This window comes from Canis lupus, chromosome 1 (assembly GCF_048164855.1).
Source record: "Canis lupus baileyi chromosome 1, mCanLup2.hap1, whole genome shotgun sequence".
Lineage (NCBI taxonomy): Eukaryota > Metazoa > Chordata > Mammalia > Carnivora > Canidae > Canis > Canis lupus.
In genome coordinates this window covers 98,398,847-98,415,395 of record NC_132838.1, presented here as the reverse complement: position 1 = coordinate 98,415,395, position 16,549 = coordinate 98,398,847, and the positions used below count along the sequence as shown (strand labels likewise).

Below are 16,549 nucleotides of genomic sequence, written 5' to 3'. Positions count from 1 at the left end.
GTCCCACATCGGGCTCCCTGCTCAGCTAAGAGTCTGCTTCTGCCTTTCCCTCTGCCCTTCCCTCGCTCATGCTCTTTCTCTGGCTCTGTCTTTCAAATAAATTTTTAAGAAACCTTTAAAATGACAAGTGGAATGTGTAGTTGGTCATATTCTCTACTTTTCTGCCTATGTAAAATGGTCTCTAATAGACTTTTCTGAAAGTGCACCTAGGTGAGGTTCTTTCTGAGACCTCACATCAACATTGTCTTCTTTCTCTCCTGCCCAGTCTTTGGTCGGGCCAAAGGTCTAGGTCGAAAATCACTGTTGCTTCAGAATCTCCGGGCATTGTTGCCCTCCTTGTCTCTGAGACCCCACCATTGCTGTTGGGGAATTGGATGCTGTTTCTGAACCTGTGTGTGTGTGTCCAGGGGTTTCTCCCTCTCCTCTGAAAACCTCTGGGCTGGATTTTTCCTTTGCTTGAGAATGTATGACAGTGCGTGTCTCTGTGGGCCTTTCTGACTCGGTGCTTGGGCTTTCCGTGTCATGTCTGTCCCCCTGTGGGGGGAGTTCTGTGTTACTTCTTTTATGTGCTCATTTCCTCTTCTCTGGAATGCATGATGCTGGGACCTCTGCTTCTGAGGCTGGGCTTTCTATTTTTTTCCCTAAACCTCTCCAATTATTCATTTCCATTTTCTCATTCTTAGGAAGTTTACTGACTTTATTTTCCAACCTTTAAAAATGATTTCAGTGAGCATTTTAAGTTTCTATGAGCTCCTTTTTTGTTCTCCTATAATTTCATTGATGCAAGTATTCTGTGGCTGTAAATTGTAATTTTAAAAAGACTTTTTTGAATTAGCCTGGCCTGTTAGGAGTGTCTTTGTATCTATTTGCTTTTTAGTCTGTTTTGTTTGGAGGTTTTCCTCAAATTTCCTGAGCTCCAAGGTGGATCCTTTAGCAAGGCACAAAAAAGTTAGTTGGAAGCTGTGTGTATAAGTGGTGCTTGGTGGCCTTCAGTTACATTATTGGGGCCTCCCAGTGTCAATATTTGGGGGTGTTTTCTCTATAGATAGGTTTTTAGATTTCCTGACAGTTTAAGGAGAGAATATTGATCAACCCTCAGATACCCTGATTTCTCCTCTGTAGTCCTGTACCTTTACATCTGTTGAAGCCTTGCCACCAGAGACCACTTCTTGTCACATGAAACTGGGCTTACTAGATTTATTCAGCAGCAGGGAGAGTGCCCTTGACAGCCTCAGCCTCCCAGGGAGATTTCACAAGATGCAGAGCTGTTCCCAGGGAGGACTGTGTGAGTTGGTAGAGTTGGAGACACTGAATGTGATGTGGATGAGATTGGTGAGGATTCCTAATTTAAACAAGGTGCTGGAACAGAAAGGGTTTTTATCTTTGGGAAATCTGAGTCCACTCGAAATTTACAACTAGTAAAAGGCCTGTCTGGTAGCTGTTGCAGCTTCAGCTCCAGACCACCATGATAACGCAGATATCGCAGTACTATGTGTCAGATGAATTTCTTGGTTTCTCGGTGTGTATATGAGTTATGTGTATGCTCTACTGCAGTCTACTGTGTGCAGTAGTGTTATGTCTGTTTTTCTTATTTATCCATTTTAGAGAGAGTGCATGAGGAGGGGGAAAGGACAGGCAGAGAGAGGAGGAGAATCACACAGACTCCCCACTGACTATTGAGCCCGATGCAGGGCTGATCCCACCACCCTGGGATCGTGACCTGAGCTGAAACCGAGTCAGATGCTCCACTGAGCCACCCAGGCCCCCCTCCCCCACCGCCCTTTTTAAGTAAACTCCATGCCCAGTGTAAGACTTGAACTCACAGCCCAGAGACTGACTTACATGCTCTACAGACTGACCCAGCCAGCTGCCCTGATAGCGTTATGTCTACAAAACAGTGTACATACCTTAATTTTAAAAAGTCAAGTCCTAAAAAATGCTAACCATCTGAACTTTCAGCAAGTCTTAAGCACTGATCACAGAACACTGTAATAAATATTGTAATAATGAAAAGATTTGGAATATTCTGAGAATTACCAAAATGTGACACAGAGACACGAAGGGAGCAAATGCTGTTGGAAAAATGACGCTGACTTGCTCCATGCAGGGTTGCCACAAACCTTCGGTTTGTAAAAAGCACAGTATCTGCAAAGCACAGTAAAGTGAGGCTCAATAAGAGGCGTGAGTGTTTTTGGAACATCCATCCCTAAATGAGCTTCTGTTAAAGCAGTTTGAGTGAATGTAGTTTTTCTTAGGTGTCACAGTTTAGTACAGTTTCAATAACTTTTCTGAGTCTACTAGAACAGTTTATTTTGTAAATTATGCCTCTGTTTGTTTTCACATTTCAATCATCAAATAGATGTAGCACCTAGTAAAGGATCTTGTTCTGTTTTCTTTTGGACAATCTGTGATCAAGTGACTGATGCCACCCTGACACCAGGGCGCCTCTGTTACTTGTCCCCTGCATGGTGTGTGCTGATGACACTCCTCAGCAGTATGAGAGTGCCTCCTTACCGCTCTTCACAGCTCGGGCATTCCCACTCATTTGTTCGGAGGCCACTTAGTTGGACATCAAGGTTCTTTCTGCTCTTCCTTATTAGACGTGATGACTACAATAAATAGGCTTGTCTGTTTGTCCTGCCAGTGTGTTGTCATTGGGATAGCTTTCCAGAGAGAGAAGGACTCAGATCTTAAATGCATATGCAATTCTGTAAGGTATTTGTGGACTTTGTACCATTTTGTCCTCTTAGGCAGTCGAAGCAAGTCTCCCCCAGGCTTGGTGCTGTAGTGTGTTGTCAGAAGGGTGAGGAAGGAATCTCTACTTTCATGTATGAGGTGAATATCACATCCTGTAGGGCCTTCCCTTTTCTGTTTTGTTTTTTCTTTTTTCTTTAAATTCAATTTGCCAACACGTAGTATAACATCAAGTGCCCTCCTCGGTGCCCGGCACCCAGTTACCCCATCCCCCACCTCTCTCCCTTCCCTTTTCTGTTCTTATCTCCCCTGATTTTCTTCTACTTTTAGAAGCTCTTTTAAAGTCAGTTACTAACCTTTGTGATAGGAGTTATTTCTTAACCCTTGCCGCTGTGTGGCGCTGGCTCCTTGGAGAGGACTTTGCTTAAGTCCCTGGCCTCTTGTTCCCATCTACGTGGGTCTCAGCCTCCGTCACAGAAGCCATGCTGGACTTCTGCACTCCTAGCTTATGTCTGTGGTTACTTTGTGAATCTTTTCTTTCCTGTTTTCTGAAGAATATCCTCCAGTGACTTCCAGAGATTTGTGGGAGATGTAACTTTTGAGGCCACATGTGAACATAAGGTATGGAAGTCTGGGTTCAAAGTCCTTTTGCCTCCATTTTGTGGGTATTGCTTTCTGGTTGATGATGAAAGAGTATGTCTGGTACCTCTTTATTTTTTTAAAAAAGACTTTTTAAAAAGGACTTTATTTTTCTTAAAGCAGTTTTAACTGCCCAGCAAAATTGAGCGGAATATATGTTTTTCATATACTCCTGGTGCCCTCTCCCTTGGCCTCACCTACTAGCAGTATCTCCCAGCTGATAGTACATTGGTTACAGCTGATGCAACTACAGTGCTATGTCATGATCACCCAGAGTCCATTGTTACCTTAAGGTTCACTCTCGGTGCTGTATATTCTGTGGGGTTTTGACAAATGTATAATCACTCACATCCACCTTTCTGGTATCATTCAGAGTAGTTTTACTTCCTAAAAAATCCTCCTATTTTCCAGCTATTCATTTCTCTCTCCCCCTAAGCCCTAGCCGCCACTGACCTTTTACTGTATCCATAGATCTGCCTTTCCCAGGATGTCATAGAGTTGGAATTCTGTGTAGCCTTTTCAGATTGGCTTCTTTTCACTTAGCAGTATGCACTTAGGGTTTTCCATGTCTTTCTATGACTTGATAGCTTGTCTTTTTCAGTAGTGAGTAATACTCCGTTTGTGGACGTACCATGGTGTATTTATCCAGTCACCCACTAAAGGATGTCTTGGATGCTTCCAAGTTTAGGGAATTCTTTTTTTTATTTTTTTTTTATTTTTTATTTATGATAGTCACAGAGAGAGAGAGAGAGAGAGGCAGAGACACAGGCAGAGGGAGAAGCAGGCTCCATGCACCGGGAGCCTGATGTGGGATTCGATCCCAGGTCTCCAGGATCGCGCCCTGGGCCAAAGGCAGGCACTAAACCGTTGCGCCACCCAGGGATCCCAAGTTTAGGGAATTCTAAATAAAGCTGCTGTACACATCCATCGGCAGGTTTTTGTGTGGACATGTTTCCAGCTTCTTTGGGTACATATCAAGGACCATAATTGCTAGATCACATGGTAAGAGTATGGTTTGTAAGAAGCCACCAAACTGTCTTCCAGTGCGGCTGCACCAGTCTGCCTTCTTTCCTCCATGAATGCAAGTTCCTGTTGCTGTACATCCTCTCCAGTGCTTGATGTTGGTGTTTTGGATTTTGGCCATTCTATTAGATGTGTAGTGGTATCACATTGTTTTTAGTTTGCATTTCCCTCATGACATATGATGTATAGACCATCTTTTCATATAAGTTTTTTTGCCATCTCTGTTTTTTAGTGTTAAGCTCTTTGGGCCATGTTTAATCAGGTGGCTTTCTTATTGTTGAATTTTAAGAATTCTTTGTATATTTTGGATAACAGTCTACATCAGTTTTCTTCTGATTGTCTTGTCATTTTCTTGATAGTGTCTTTCACAGAGCAGCAGTTTTTTAATATTAATGAAATCCAATTTCATTATAATTCATAATCTTATTAATTTCTTTCATAAATTAGGCCATTGGTGTATTATCTAAAAAGTCATCAACATAACCAAGGTCATTTGGATTTTTTCCAATGTTAACTTTTAGGAGTTTTACAGTTTTTCACTCTGCATTTAGGTCTGTGATCCATTTTGCATTAATTTTTGTGAAGCATGTAAGATCTGTGTCTAAATTCATTTTTTTGCACACGATGTCTAAGTTGTTCCAGCATCATTTATTTAAAAAGACTGTCTTTTTGGGACACCTGGGCGGCTCAGTGGTTGAGCATCTGCCTTTGGCTCAGGGCATTGATCCCAGGGTCCTGGGATTGAGTCCTGTGTCAGGCTCCTGTGCAGGGAGCCTGCTTCTCCCTCTGCCTCTTTCTGTGTCTTTCATGAATAAAGTCTTTTTTTAAAAAAAGACTGTCTTTTCTGTATCGTACTGTTGTATTGCCTTTGCTCCTTGTCAAAGATCAGTTGACCATATGTGGGTCTTTTTCAGGGTTTTCTGTTTGATCTATTTGTCTATTCTTTAGCAGGTACCATGCTGTTTTGATTAGTGTAGTTTTTATAATATGTCTTAAAGTCAAGTACTGTCAGTCCTCTTTGTTCTCCTCCTTCAGTATTGTGTATGCTGTTTGGATCTTCTTCTCCCTATAAGCTTTAGAACTAGTTTATTGATAGCCACAAAATAACTCGCTAGGATTTGTGTTGGGATTGCCTTGAATCTATAGATCAAGTTGGGAAGAACTGACATCTTGACAATATTGAGTCTTTCTGTTGCTGAATATGGAGTATCTTTCCTTTTTTTTTTTTTTTTTTTAGTATCTTTCCATTTAGATAGTTCTTTGATTTCTTTCACCACTTTTATAGTTTTCCTCGTATCTATCTTGTATATAGGGTCTGTAGTTACGTCTCCTCTTTGATTTCTCATGTTAGTAATTTGTTCTCTCTTCTTGTTACCCTGTTTAGAGATTTATCAGTTTTGATCTTTTCAAAGAATGAACTTTTGATATTATTGATTTCTTGTTTAAAATATTATTGGTTTCTGTTATAATTTTTATAATATCTTTTGCTTGTATTTAATATGGTTTCCTCTTTTAGTTTTTTAAGATGGAAGCTTAGATTTTTTATTTTAGATCTTTCCTTTTTTCTAATACGTGTATTCAGTGCTATAAATTTCTTTCCGAAAAAATAAATAAATAAATAAATAAATTTCTTTCCGTGCACTGTTTTCCCTGCATCCCACAAATTTTGTAAATCGTATTTTCATTTTCATTTAGTTCAAAACATTTTTAAGTTTGTCTTGTGATTTCTTCTTTGAACTTTGTATTTACATGTGTGTTTAATCTTTGAGTATTTGGGGATTTTCCAGCTACTTTTCTCTTATTGAATTTATTTTGATTTTATTGTTTTTGAGCAGTTTTAGGATTTCTGTTCTTTTAAATGTGTTAAGATTTGTTTTATGATCTGGAATGAATGCTTCATGGGAGCTTGCAAAGAATGTATATTCTGCTGTTGTTGGTCTGTTGATGTCCATCACATCCATTTGATTTGTGGTAGTGTTGGGTTTGACTGTCCTCACTGATTTTCTGCCTGCTGGGTCTGCCCATTTTTGATAGAGGGGTATTGAAGCATCAAGTATGATAGTGGTTTCCTCAGTTTCTCTTCGTAGTTCTGACAGTTTGCCTCATGTGGTTTGATGTGCTGTTGTTAGGTGCACACATGTTAGGGATTGTCCTATCTTCCTAGAGGATTGATTGCTTTATCATAATCTCTCTCTTTTTCCTTGATGACTTTTCTTGCTCTGGAATCTCTCTGAAATTAATGTAGCTACTCTCGCTTCTCTGATCAGTGTTAGCATGGTATATCTTTTTCCTTCTCTCTACTTTTAATCTAAATATGTCTTTATATTTAAAGTGGATTTATTGTGGAGAGTATATAGTATGGTCTTGTTTTTTGTTCCACATTGGCAGTCTTGGTCTTTTAATTGGTGTACTTAGACATACTTAAGGTGACTATTGGATTAATATGCTATATTTGTTTTGTTCTTTTATTTTTTAAGAGACTGTCTTATAGTTTGCAGGATACATTTATAACTAATCCAATTCACTTACAGGTAAGCTACTATAATAAGTACTTGTTAGTATTCTGAAAAAAATGTTAACCAGTTCTAGTAAGAAGAATAAAAACAAAAGGTTTTGTTTTACCTTCACTGATTCCATCTCTAATGATCTTTCTACACATTTGAGTTTCTCAGTTGTATCATTTTTTCTTCTCTCTAAATAATTTCTGTTAACATTTCTTGTAGCTCAGGTGTCTTGGCAACAAATTCTCTTAACTTTTGCTTGTTTGAGCAGGTCATCATCAGCTCCACTCTTGAAGGGTAGCAGAATATAAAATTGCAGGTTTTTAATTTTATCCCAGCACTTGAGGTCTCTCAATCTGCTCTATGTGGGCTTTCTGAGGAGTCATTGGATGTGATTCTTGCTCCTTTCCTCCACGCGTAAGATGTTTTTTCTCTGGCTTTATCAGGAGTTTTTCTGTGTCCTTGATTTGCGGTGGTGTGAATATGACGCACTTCTCTGTGGTTTCGGGGCACTTATCCTGCCTGGTCTTCTCTGGGTTAGTGTCTGACATCAGTTTGGGGAAATAGTCACTTCATTTACTTCTCGTATTCCCCTTGTATTGTGTTACTTCTTTGAAGTTGTCCCAAGGTGCTTGGATATTCTGATTTATTTTTTCCTGTCTTGGTCTTTTTCTCTTAGCTTTTCAGGTTTGGGGGTTTCTGTTGGCATGTCCAGAAGCTCCAGGATTCTTCCTCAGCCCCGATCAGTGATTGCTGGGTTCATATTGGCTGCGTTTCTCACTGCTCCTGGTCCTTGCCCTCGGGCTTTCTTCCTTTTCTCCCTTCCACTCTCCCCTGCCTTGTATGGTTTTAATCAAGCACTTTCCATGATGCCACTTTCTCCATGGTGAGTCCCCCAGACACATCTTCATTCCCATTATGGTGTGATCTCTGCCATATCTTTTTAATTTTTTCTGATAACTTCTCTCTGTTTACGTTACTCATCTTTTCTAACGTGTTGTCTACATTTTTTTTCGTTAGAGCCCCTGGCTTATTATTGATAGTTACTTATAATTCTTGGTCTGATAATTCCACCATCCCCGTCATCCCTGGGTCTAGTTTGAATGCTTGCTTTCTCCTCAAACCACGTTGTTTGCTTTTTAATGTGCATTATAATTTTTTGACTAAGACACAATGTACGGAAGAAGGAAGCCCATCAGTCTGCAGTGATGTGACGACGGGCCATGTGGGTTGCACAGTTTGTGGTGCTGTGATCCCGTCTCCTTTTGTGAGTTGTGCCACTGGATGACCACCTCCTCCTGTGGGGTAGGACAGCAGGCAGCTGGACTTTGCATGTCCCTTCCCTCAGGCCAGCTGGGCTTGGGTATGAACCCCAGAGGTTAGGCTCTTGAGGGCAGGCCTTGTGAAGACTTGAATGCTTCATTGAGTTCTACATGTGTACTTTCCCCTCCCTCTGCTGGAAGCAGGAGGAGATTTTTCTCTGATCTTTCCTGAGAACTTGGTGGAGCTCCCAGGGTGAAACCTGCAGAAGCTTGGAGCCCTGCGTTCCCTCAGCAAGACTGGTGGCTGGAGGGTTTGTCCCAGACTTGTCCACACAGAGGCTCCAGCTGCCTGTCGCTCGGGCGTCCCTGCCCTGGTTCCCGCAGAAGCTTCTGCCTCTTAGTTCTGTCTCCTTGTCCATATCCCCAGGTCTGTCTCTGCTTTGGGGAGCAGTGGTTCACCCTGTGACTTCGCTTCTCTGGCCAGTCGAAGAAGAGTTGTTGATTCTTCATCTTGTTCAGCTTTCTGCTGGTTAGGGGGCAGGGAAACTTCAGCTCCTCAGGTGCCACCTCAGAACCGTCCTTTCTGCCCACCACGCTCGGTTTTCAGGAGCTCTTGCTTTCCCTCTTATTCCCATGTGGTGACTGTGATGGCCTCAGGGTTCTTGAGGATACCAGTTCTTTCACTTCATCTGTATAGCTCTGAGATCATTCCATGAACAGCGAGCTGCTCGTCTTAGAGCATGCATACAGGTGGGGGATTCTTGAGTGATAAAGAGAAGACTGTGTCCACCGTGGTCCTCCTCTGGCTGGGGTGTGTGGTGACTTGTGGGCCGGAGCTTTGCTTGGCATGCAGATGGCACAGCCCAGATGCTAAGCTGCCCTGTCCTGCAGTGCTCCACGTGGGAGGGGAGGGTGCAGATGCCTGTGGCAGGTCCAACAGACCTTGGGCGATCCTTCATGTCTGCTTGCTTACCTGCTCTCTTCAGCCCATCCACCCCAGGCCTTGAGATGTTCTGGGGATGCTTCAGGGAGATCTGCTCTCCTTCCGGGCTGTGTCTTCCCGGGGGGCTGGACTGGGTCGAGGTCGGGAGGATGTCCCTCTGGCGTCACCTATGAACAGTAACAGAGTCCTGCACAGACCGGTCGGCCGTCTGTCTCCCTGTTTACTTAACTTTAAAATTATAAATGTAGTATTAGGAAATGTGTGTTAAAACACACTCTTCAATATGAGGCCAAGGAGAGAATGCTTTGGGGATAACCCACAAGCCTTCCTCCTTCAGCCAGGGAACCACCATCCTGAGCTTGTGGTCTTGAGGCTCTTTGTTCTCTGTATAGTTTTGCTGCTCAGCATGAATTTTGATGACCTTAGTACCTGCTGTGATAGCTGCATCCCATGGATTGTGTTTCCAGTTTTCTTCAAGGTCTGATTTCATTGTGATTTTTGTCTTTGAACTATGGACTTTTAGAAGTTTGGTGTTTAATGTTCAAAAAAACAGGTATTTGCGGATACTATTTCTGGTTTAATTCTGATGTGGTCAGAGCACGAACTTCTTATGATTTCAGGTTAAGTGTATGGAGGGTTTGTGTTAGGAGCAGGTGGTGTGTCGGGGTGAACGTCTCGAAAAAATGCACGTTGGCTGTTTATGGAGTTCGGGTCTTCTGTGTCCCCACCAATTTTCTACCCACTTGCTATGTCCGTTACCGAGAGAGGAATTCAAGTGTGTACAGGGAACGGGGGATTTTTCCTGCCGGGGTTGTCAGGTCTTGCTGCGTGTACCTCAGTGTCCTGGGACAAGGTTCACACGCAGCCTGTGGTTAAATGTGGCTTCTTGGTGTGTGTATGTGTGCTGTAACTGTGTGCTCCATTGGGGCTGGAGGCTGCTAAGTCCATGCACAGGGCTTCCTCAGGCTAGCCCCACACACACTCTTCTGTCCTGGCTCCGCTCTTTCTGACAGTGAATCTGGAGCCAGGATTCTCTTTGTGTCCATACATTTAATGCTTCTTTCATTGGCTGGCTGTCTTAAAAGTATTTTATTGGTTGCTGGTTTTTAGAAACGTGATTTAGGATGTGCCTTCGTCTGGTCATCGTTGGCATCATTGAGCTTGCTGGCCACGTGGTTGTGCACTTACTGCATCGAGAGGGCTCCCTTCTTCCAGAGTTGTTGTTTCTTTGCCATGCAGCCCCCTGTGTCATTGGTGCAGTTCGCTGTACCTGGGGCCAGGCGACACTGGCCCGCAGGCTACCAGGGCCGTTCCCCGCTGCTGGACAGCAGCACTGGTCTTTGTGTCTGTCGGGCCTGGCCTGTGGCTCACCACATCTGCTCATCTTCATTTCAGAGCATCTATTTTCCACCCGGTCATTCCCGTCCTTTCTTTTCTCATATTTTTTTTAAGTTGTATCTTCCTTTATGTATTTGAGAGTATTTATTACAGCACTTTTAGCACCTCTGCTAGTTACTTACACTGACTGGGTGTGGTGCATGGTGCCGCTCCCCATTGGTAATGTGTTGTGGCACATCGGGATCCCCTTGGCCTCTTGAGTTTGTTGGGTCAGCAAATGCCAGGATGGGCAGTAGCAGTTTTTATTCGTAGGGCTCCTTCAGCCTTCCTGCTGAGGGGCCATCTCTTTGTGGCTTTTACTGATGGCCCACAGGTTCAAATAGGTGGCTAGCTGGACTTGGAACAACTTCCTGCTCCCCCCACCTCCAGGTGTTTGGAGGCCCTCTGAGACCCCCTGGCCCCCTGTCCTCCCAGCTCTGGCTCTCAGCTTGGCGTACCAACTGCTTCTGGTTTCCTTCTCTTCCTGTCATCCGCATGTTGCCCTGGGAACACGGTCTGGGTCAGCATGGGGCCCCGTATGGCCTTCTCATCCCGGGTCTTGCCCTGCCCATCGTCCCAATGGCCGACACCCAGGTCTGTCTGCTGCACCCATAGTGGCTGGTAGCAAGAACACAGTTTCTCTACCTGCTAACTTCACGCAGGATCCTTATTCACTTTTGTAATATCTGTCCATGTGATTTTGGGTGGTTTTTCGTGGCTGATTTAGGGAGGTAAGCTGTTGTTCTTGTCATTTTATCTTCCCAGAACTCCTCTTATCTCCTTTTTAAAAGTTAGATACGTAAATGGCTTTCTATATGTTGGCTGTTTATGGTTTATTTTCATTTCATGCTTTATATAGCAGCTTTTCAGAATTTATTTTTTCCCAAGTTCTGAAGTCTTTTCTGTCCAGTTTTTATTGACTTATGTTCACTTCTCTTTTAGGCCATGCTGGTGTGTCTGCAAGCATGATGAAGAAAAGGACATCCCACAAGTAAGCAACTCTGAAACTTGCTTTTAGCTAGCAGGTGTGGCCTTAGGTGGCATAGAGTTTGAGACACCAGTGTGATGCCGTCTCCCGCTGCATGTTGGGGACAGGCATGCAGTCATGCCCCTTGGCCTTGGCCTGGCCTTCCCTGTCTTAAAGCCCCTGGCCCATGATTTCCCCTCCAGCTCCATGGGGCTAGACTGTTGTGGTGCGGGTGGCAGGTGTGTTGTGAACCTCTTCTGCTTTTGTCCTCGGAAAGGCTGCACGTTCTTGGCATGTGGGGTCTCTTCTCAGATCTGCTGCTGGACAAGAAGCTCCCTGGGGACAGAGGCCTGAACTCATGCTTGAGGGCCTGCCTAGCATGCTGACAGGCACTTGCTCACTGCTTTATAATGTCTCCAAATAAATGAAAAGCTTGTAATTTAGAAAAGGCATATGCATGTTGAAAGACAAATGAAAAAACTGTATTTTAAGTGACTGGTATGTCATAAATCCTAAATTCTATAGGTACTAGAATAAAAAGCCACTTTTCTCCCTCAAGTCTTTGCATACAACATAGTTCATTTAAAAAGAACATTGAGACCCTCTCTTAAATGAAAATACCGTGCTTGTACTGAATTACATTTAATGAGTTTCACAGAACCCACCAGGTTCTGGTCGTTGCTACTGCCCCACGGAAACCACTCTTAACGATCCAGTTCTGATTGTTTGAGTCTTAATTGTAGACTCCTAACCCTGGAAGAAACCCTTGGGTCCTAGCTACCACCTCCGGAGCCTCTCCGTACAGCAGTTCTTTCCAAATTATTCATACTGAAAGGCTTGTGAAGCACCTCAGTCACCACCCTTTGTGGGCGAAGAACACGAGACACTGTGGCTGTTGCAGAGGCTCTGGATGTGTAAGCGTGCTTTTCTCTGACGCTCGGTGGTCAGAGCACACGTGCTTCCTCGTGGACATGTAAATATCTGTAGTGCGAGGGTCAGCAGATGACTTGGGATATAAAGTGTGATGTTGAGGTGAGTACGTGTGTCCTGGAGGTTTGATAAAGCACCTCCCAGATTTCGTGGATTTGCCCATTACCTTCATCGTTCTGTCACGTCCAGTGATCTACTTCATCTAATAAATTGCTCTTCGTGATCAAACCATAGCATCACTGGAAATGGTAAACCATCCCTTGACCCAAGTAGAAGGTAACAAAACAAACACAAGCCTTAAGTATTAGGTAACGACAGAAACATAAATACAGCAGGGGAGAGAAGCAGAGCACAATGTTAACTCTGGAAGGCCAGAACAGTTCCCACAAAACAGATTTTGCCAGTCAGTTAATACTGGGCTATAAGAATGTAATGTGCGTTCAGTTTTATCCTGTTTTACACATTCCTGGGTGTCTGTGACTAGAAGATCCTTTACTCAGGATTTTGGGTCCTGTTGGGTTTGTGCAAGGATTTCACGAGCCCCGTCGGAAGCACTGTCGTTTGTTAACTCCTGGCTCTGAGGTGCTGATTATTTCTTGCCCTGGAGCACGAGGAATAAACACCTACCTATTAAAGCTTTGCAGTCTATATATGTGCCAGCTGAAAGCCCTGGTCCCCTGTGCTCTTTGGTGCACTAGCTTGGCCTAGTGCTTGTTCCAGTTGAAAGAGTGGAGGGCTATGACCAAGGTACTTTGTAGCCAGAGGGAGCCAGGAAGAAAGGAAAGCCCGGCGGTCCCATATGCCTGTGTCTTCTAATTGCCGCGTACATCTGAAGATGGAGAAAAGAGGGACGATGCACGAGTGTACACATTTCACAACAAGTGGCCTCTGGAGGGGCCAGAACACTGGTGGAGTAGCCCTGGGCCAGGAGCTGGTTCGAAGCGGGATGCTGGATGGCTCTGCTGGGCGCCTCGGCACTTTGTTCCACCTGCCTCGTACCACTTTCTATACCTAAAAATCCTCCTGTGGACCAGGATGGTCCCTTTCCACAAGGAAAATGTGTGTGGAAGCCACGTACAGAGAAGCAGACCCGGAGCCTCACTCTGCCCTGTGCTTCCTGCACTGCTGCCCTCCAGCACGCAACCCATTGATCTGTGGCCACGCCGCACCCCGTGTGGTTGGGGGAGATTGAGCAGACACCCCACTGCTGGACAGAGGCACAGAGACACCCAGCAGACGAGTACGGTGGGGCCCCTGTCCCTGTGGGTACCAGCAGGATTCAGGGGTTCAGGTCTGTGCTGGAGCACTGCTGCCCCCAGAAGTTTGTGGAGCTACGGAACAAATGTGCGTGCCTACTGCTGGCCAGTCCTCTCATGGTGTTCTAGGAGCACATTGGTGACAGGCGTCTCCCGGCCCCACCCACGGTAAAAGTGCGGGTGGCCCTAGGACAGCCTGGGCCTAGAGCTGCATGGGTTTACGTGGACTGGGCTGCTTTCCATAAACACAGGACGGCGCTGAAAATTATCTTCTCTTCCTTATGGTTGTCTTCACAACCGTCTCTTTTTCCCCAGCTTACGTGATTGTAAAAATGTGGCATATGATACAGCTAACATAAAAAATAGGTGTTAATTGATAGTTCTGTTACCAGTAAGGATTCTGGTCAAGCTGTTCCATTTTGAGTAGGTCAGGAGTTTTATCCAGATTGTTGACCATGTGGGGGTCAGTGCCCCAATCCCTTTTTGTTCAAGGCTCAGGAGTACTTTTTGAAGGGAAGGTACAGTTGAGGCGCGTCTAAGGTGAGTTTAGCTATAGTTGTTCTTTGTTTCAGTTCTTCTTTTTTATTTTTTTTTAAAGATTTTATTTATTTATTCATGAGAGATACAGAGCGAGGCAGTGACACAGGCAGAGGGAGAAGCAGGCTCCCTGTGGGGAACCCAATGCAGGACTCGATCCCAGGACTCTGGGATCATGCCCTGAGCCAAAGGCAGGCGCTAAACTGCTAAGCCACTGAGGCGTCCCTGTTTCAGTTTTTAAATGGACATCTGGTTCTTCCCTAATTTGAAGAGTGGATGCATTTCCACTTCCAGGGTTTTGGTATATTTTCCGCTAATGGACATTAGAGAATGGACCAGAGCTGTCACATACTAAGTAGAGGTATTTCCAGGGAGTGCTGTTCCATTTGTTAAGATTTAGGTCACTGACAGTGACAATGACAGAAACTCCCCCTCCTCTTCCTCGAGTCCCTGGGTGGCCTTGGGCACTGTTCATGGCATTCCCTTCGAGGGGAACCCTGAGTCCTTTCCTGCAGAGGCTGAGTGGCCAGTCCGGGCTCCCGCACGGAGTACCCAGCGAGCACACCGTGTTTCCATGGGGAGCGTGTTCCTGCCTCCCGTTGAAGAGTGGGGGTGTCCATCATAAACGCGGGGACTACAGGGGCAGTGGAGCAGCCATCTAGGTGGAGCCCACATGGTGCTGAGGGCCTTGAACTGATCAAAACCTACAAGACTTTTTAATCTGCTTGTGAATCACCACTTCAACCAGTGAGGTGGAGAGTGTGCTGGAAGGCCCTCAGTGGTGGGAGGGCTAGTTCCTAGAGCCATAGCATAGCATGTAAACAGCCACAGAACTCATAGCAATTTGGGTGGAAGATGCACTTGCCCTGTCCTGTTTTGATACTGTCCTGTGACGCCGGCAGTGGCATAGCAGCTGTGGAACTTTTATTAAAGCAACGGCTACAGGAAAGCAGTCTTCTTTCTCTGTGCTGCTGTGCATCTTGTCAAAAGACAGCCGTGTTGATTTAATCGGTATTTTCTTCTGAATTCTGCTAGAATACAGAGCAAGGGAGCTGCTTTTCTAGGACAGTACTAAGTAGAATAAAGAGAGAGTGTCATGAATTTATATGTCAAAGTACAAAGTCCATACTGTGGGACAGGCATTTACTGGTTCAGTGCTGTGGTAGTTGAATTTGGATTTAGGACGTGTGAGCCCTTTACTACTGGCTACTGAAATAAGACCTTCCAGTCCTGGAGGGCAGTTCGGGGCAGTTCAGGGTGGGTCTCAGGCATGGAGGGAGCCTAGGTAAACAAGTGGAAGGTCTCCCAACACAGAATTTCTTCTCTGGATGACAGAACAAGTGGAGTGGTCGATTCAGAACTTACCTGAAGCATTGAGCAAGGTACAGAAGTGCCCCCTATGGTCTTGGTGTACTTTTTCCGAACACGAGTGCATAGAAATTTGTGTTGGTTCCGAGTTGTGCTCCCCCAGGTTGCAGAGCCTGTTAGGTTAGAAGGTTGTGGGATCATGGAGTCAGGGCCAGCGTGGGCCTACCACATGCGCTCTGGTGCCCTTGTTCCTGGCTGCGGCTCCTCGACGCCCATCAGAGCATGGAATAGGTGTTGCTGGTGCAGTGAGAGTGGCTGTCTGCCAAGGGGCTAGCCCCCGTCCACTCTCCCTGACGGTCCTCGCTGTGGGGACACATGGCAGCTCGTCCCTCCCAAGGCCAGACACCAGAGCCTGAAACCAATTGTTTCAGAGATGGCTTCTGGAGATCAGGAGCGAGCAAAGTAGTCATCCGTGCTTACCTCTGCTCTCTCCACTTTATCCTCTACTCCTTGGATCCCGACTTGGGGTGGCTTTTCCCTTGTGCTCAGCCATAGTCCCAGCTTTCTGCCCAGAGTGAAACATCTAGGCACCAGTTGGCAGCGGCTGGCTCGTTCCCCAGAACATACAGCAGGTTAAGGGCGGTTAAAAACGTGTGTCCAGGGGAGCTCTCTTTTTAAATTAAAGTTGTTTCCATTGATAATATCCCACCTGTGTGCTGCTCTTTGAACTACCCAGAGATGACCCAAGGGTGTGTCTGCATCTGGACCTTCTCCAGGAATCAGCCTCTGAGTCTGCTTTTATAGGTACTCAGCTCGTGAAAATAAGCTTTAATTTTTATTACAGTTCTTGATTTTTATCTAAATTAGCGATTAGCAATTAAAATAAGAGTTAACAACTTGGTTAGGATACAATTTTTAACCTTTCTAGTTAAAAGCACAATTTAAAACATACACAAAAATGAGTAACGTGTACTGCACCCTGTCAGCCAGCGTCAGCAACTATTGGCATTTTGGCCCATAATAGACTAATGTGATATGTGAGCATGAAGCTTGTTACCCAGGGAAGTTCCCAAACTTGTCGCCAGATCGATGCTGATTGGAAGAACTTAAAT

At 44.9% G+C, this 16,549-nt stretch overlaps 1 protein-coding gene across 10 annotated transcripts in view; it reads left to right on the top strand.

Annotated features, from left to right (window-relative positions):
- SPIN1 (spindlin 1) overlaps positions 1 to 16,549 on the top strand; it is a 75,249-nt gene that overhangs the window by 41,613 nt on the left and 17,087 nt on the right. For all 10 annotated transcript variants that reach the window (XM_072841611.1, XM_072841569.1, XM_072841578.1 and 7 more), the window contains one exon: positions 11,382 to 11,430. In XM_072841611.1, the coding sequence (XP_072697712.1) occupies positions 11,382 to 11,430 (49 nt within the window). The remainder of the gene's footprint in view (positions 1 to 11,381; positions 11,431 to 16,549) is intronic.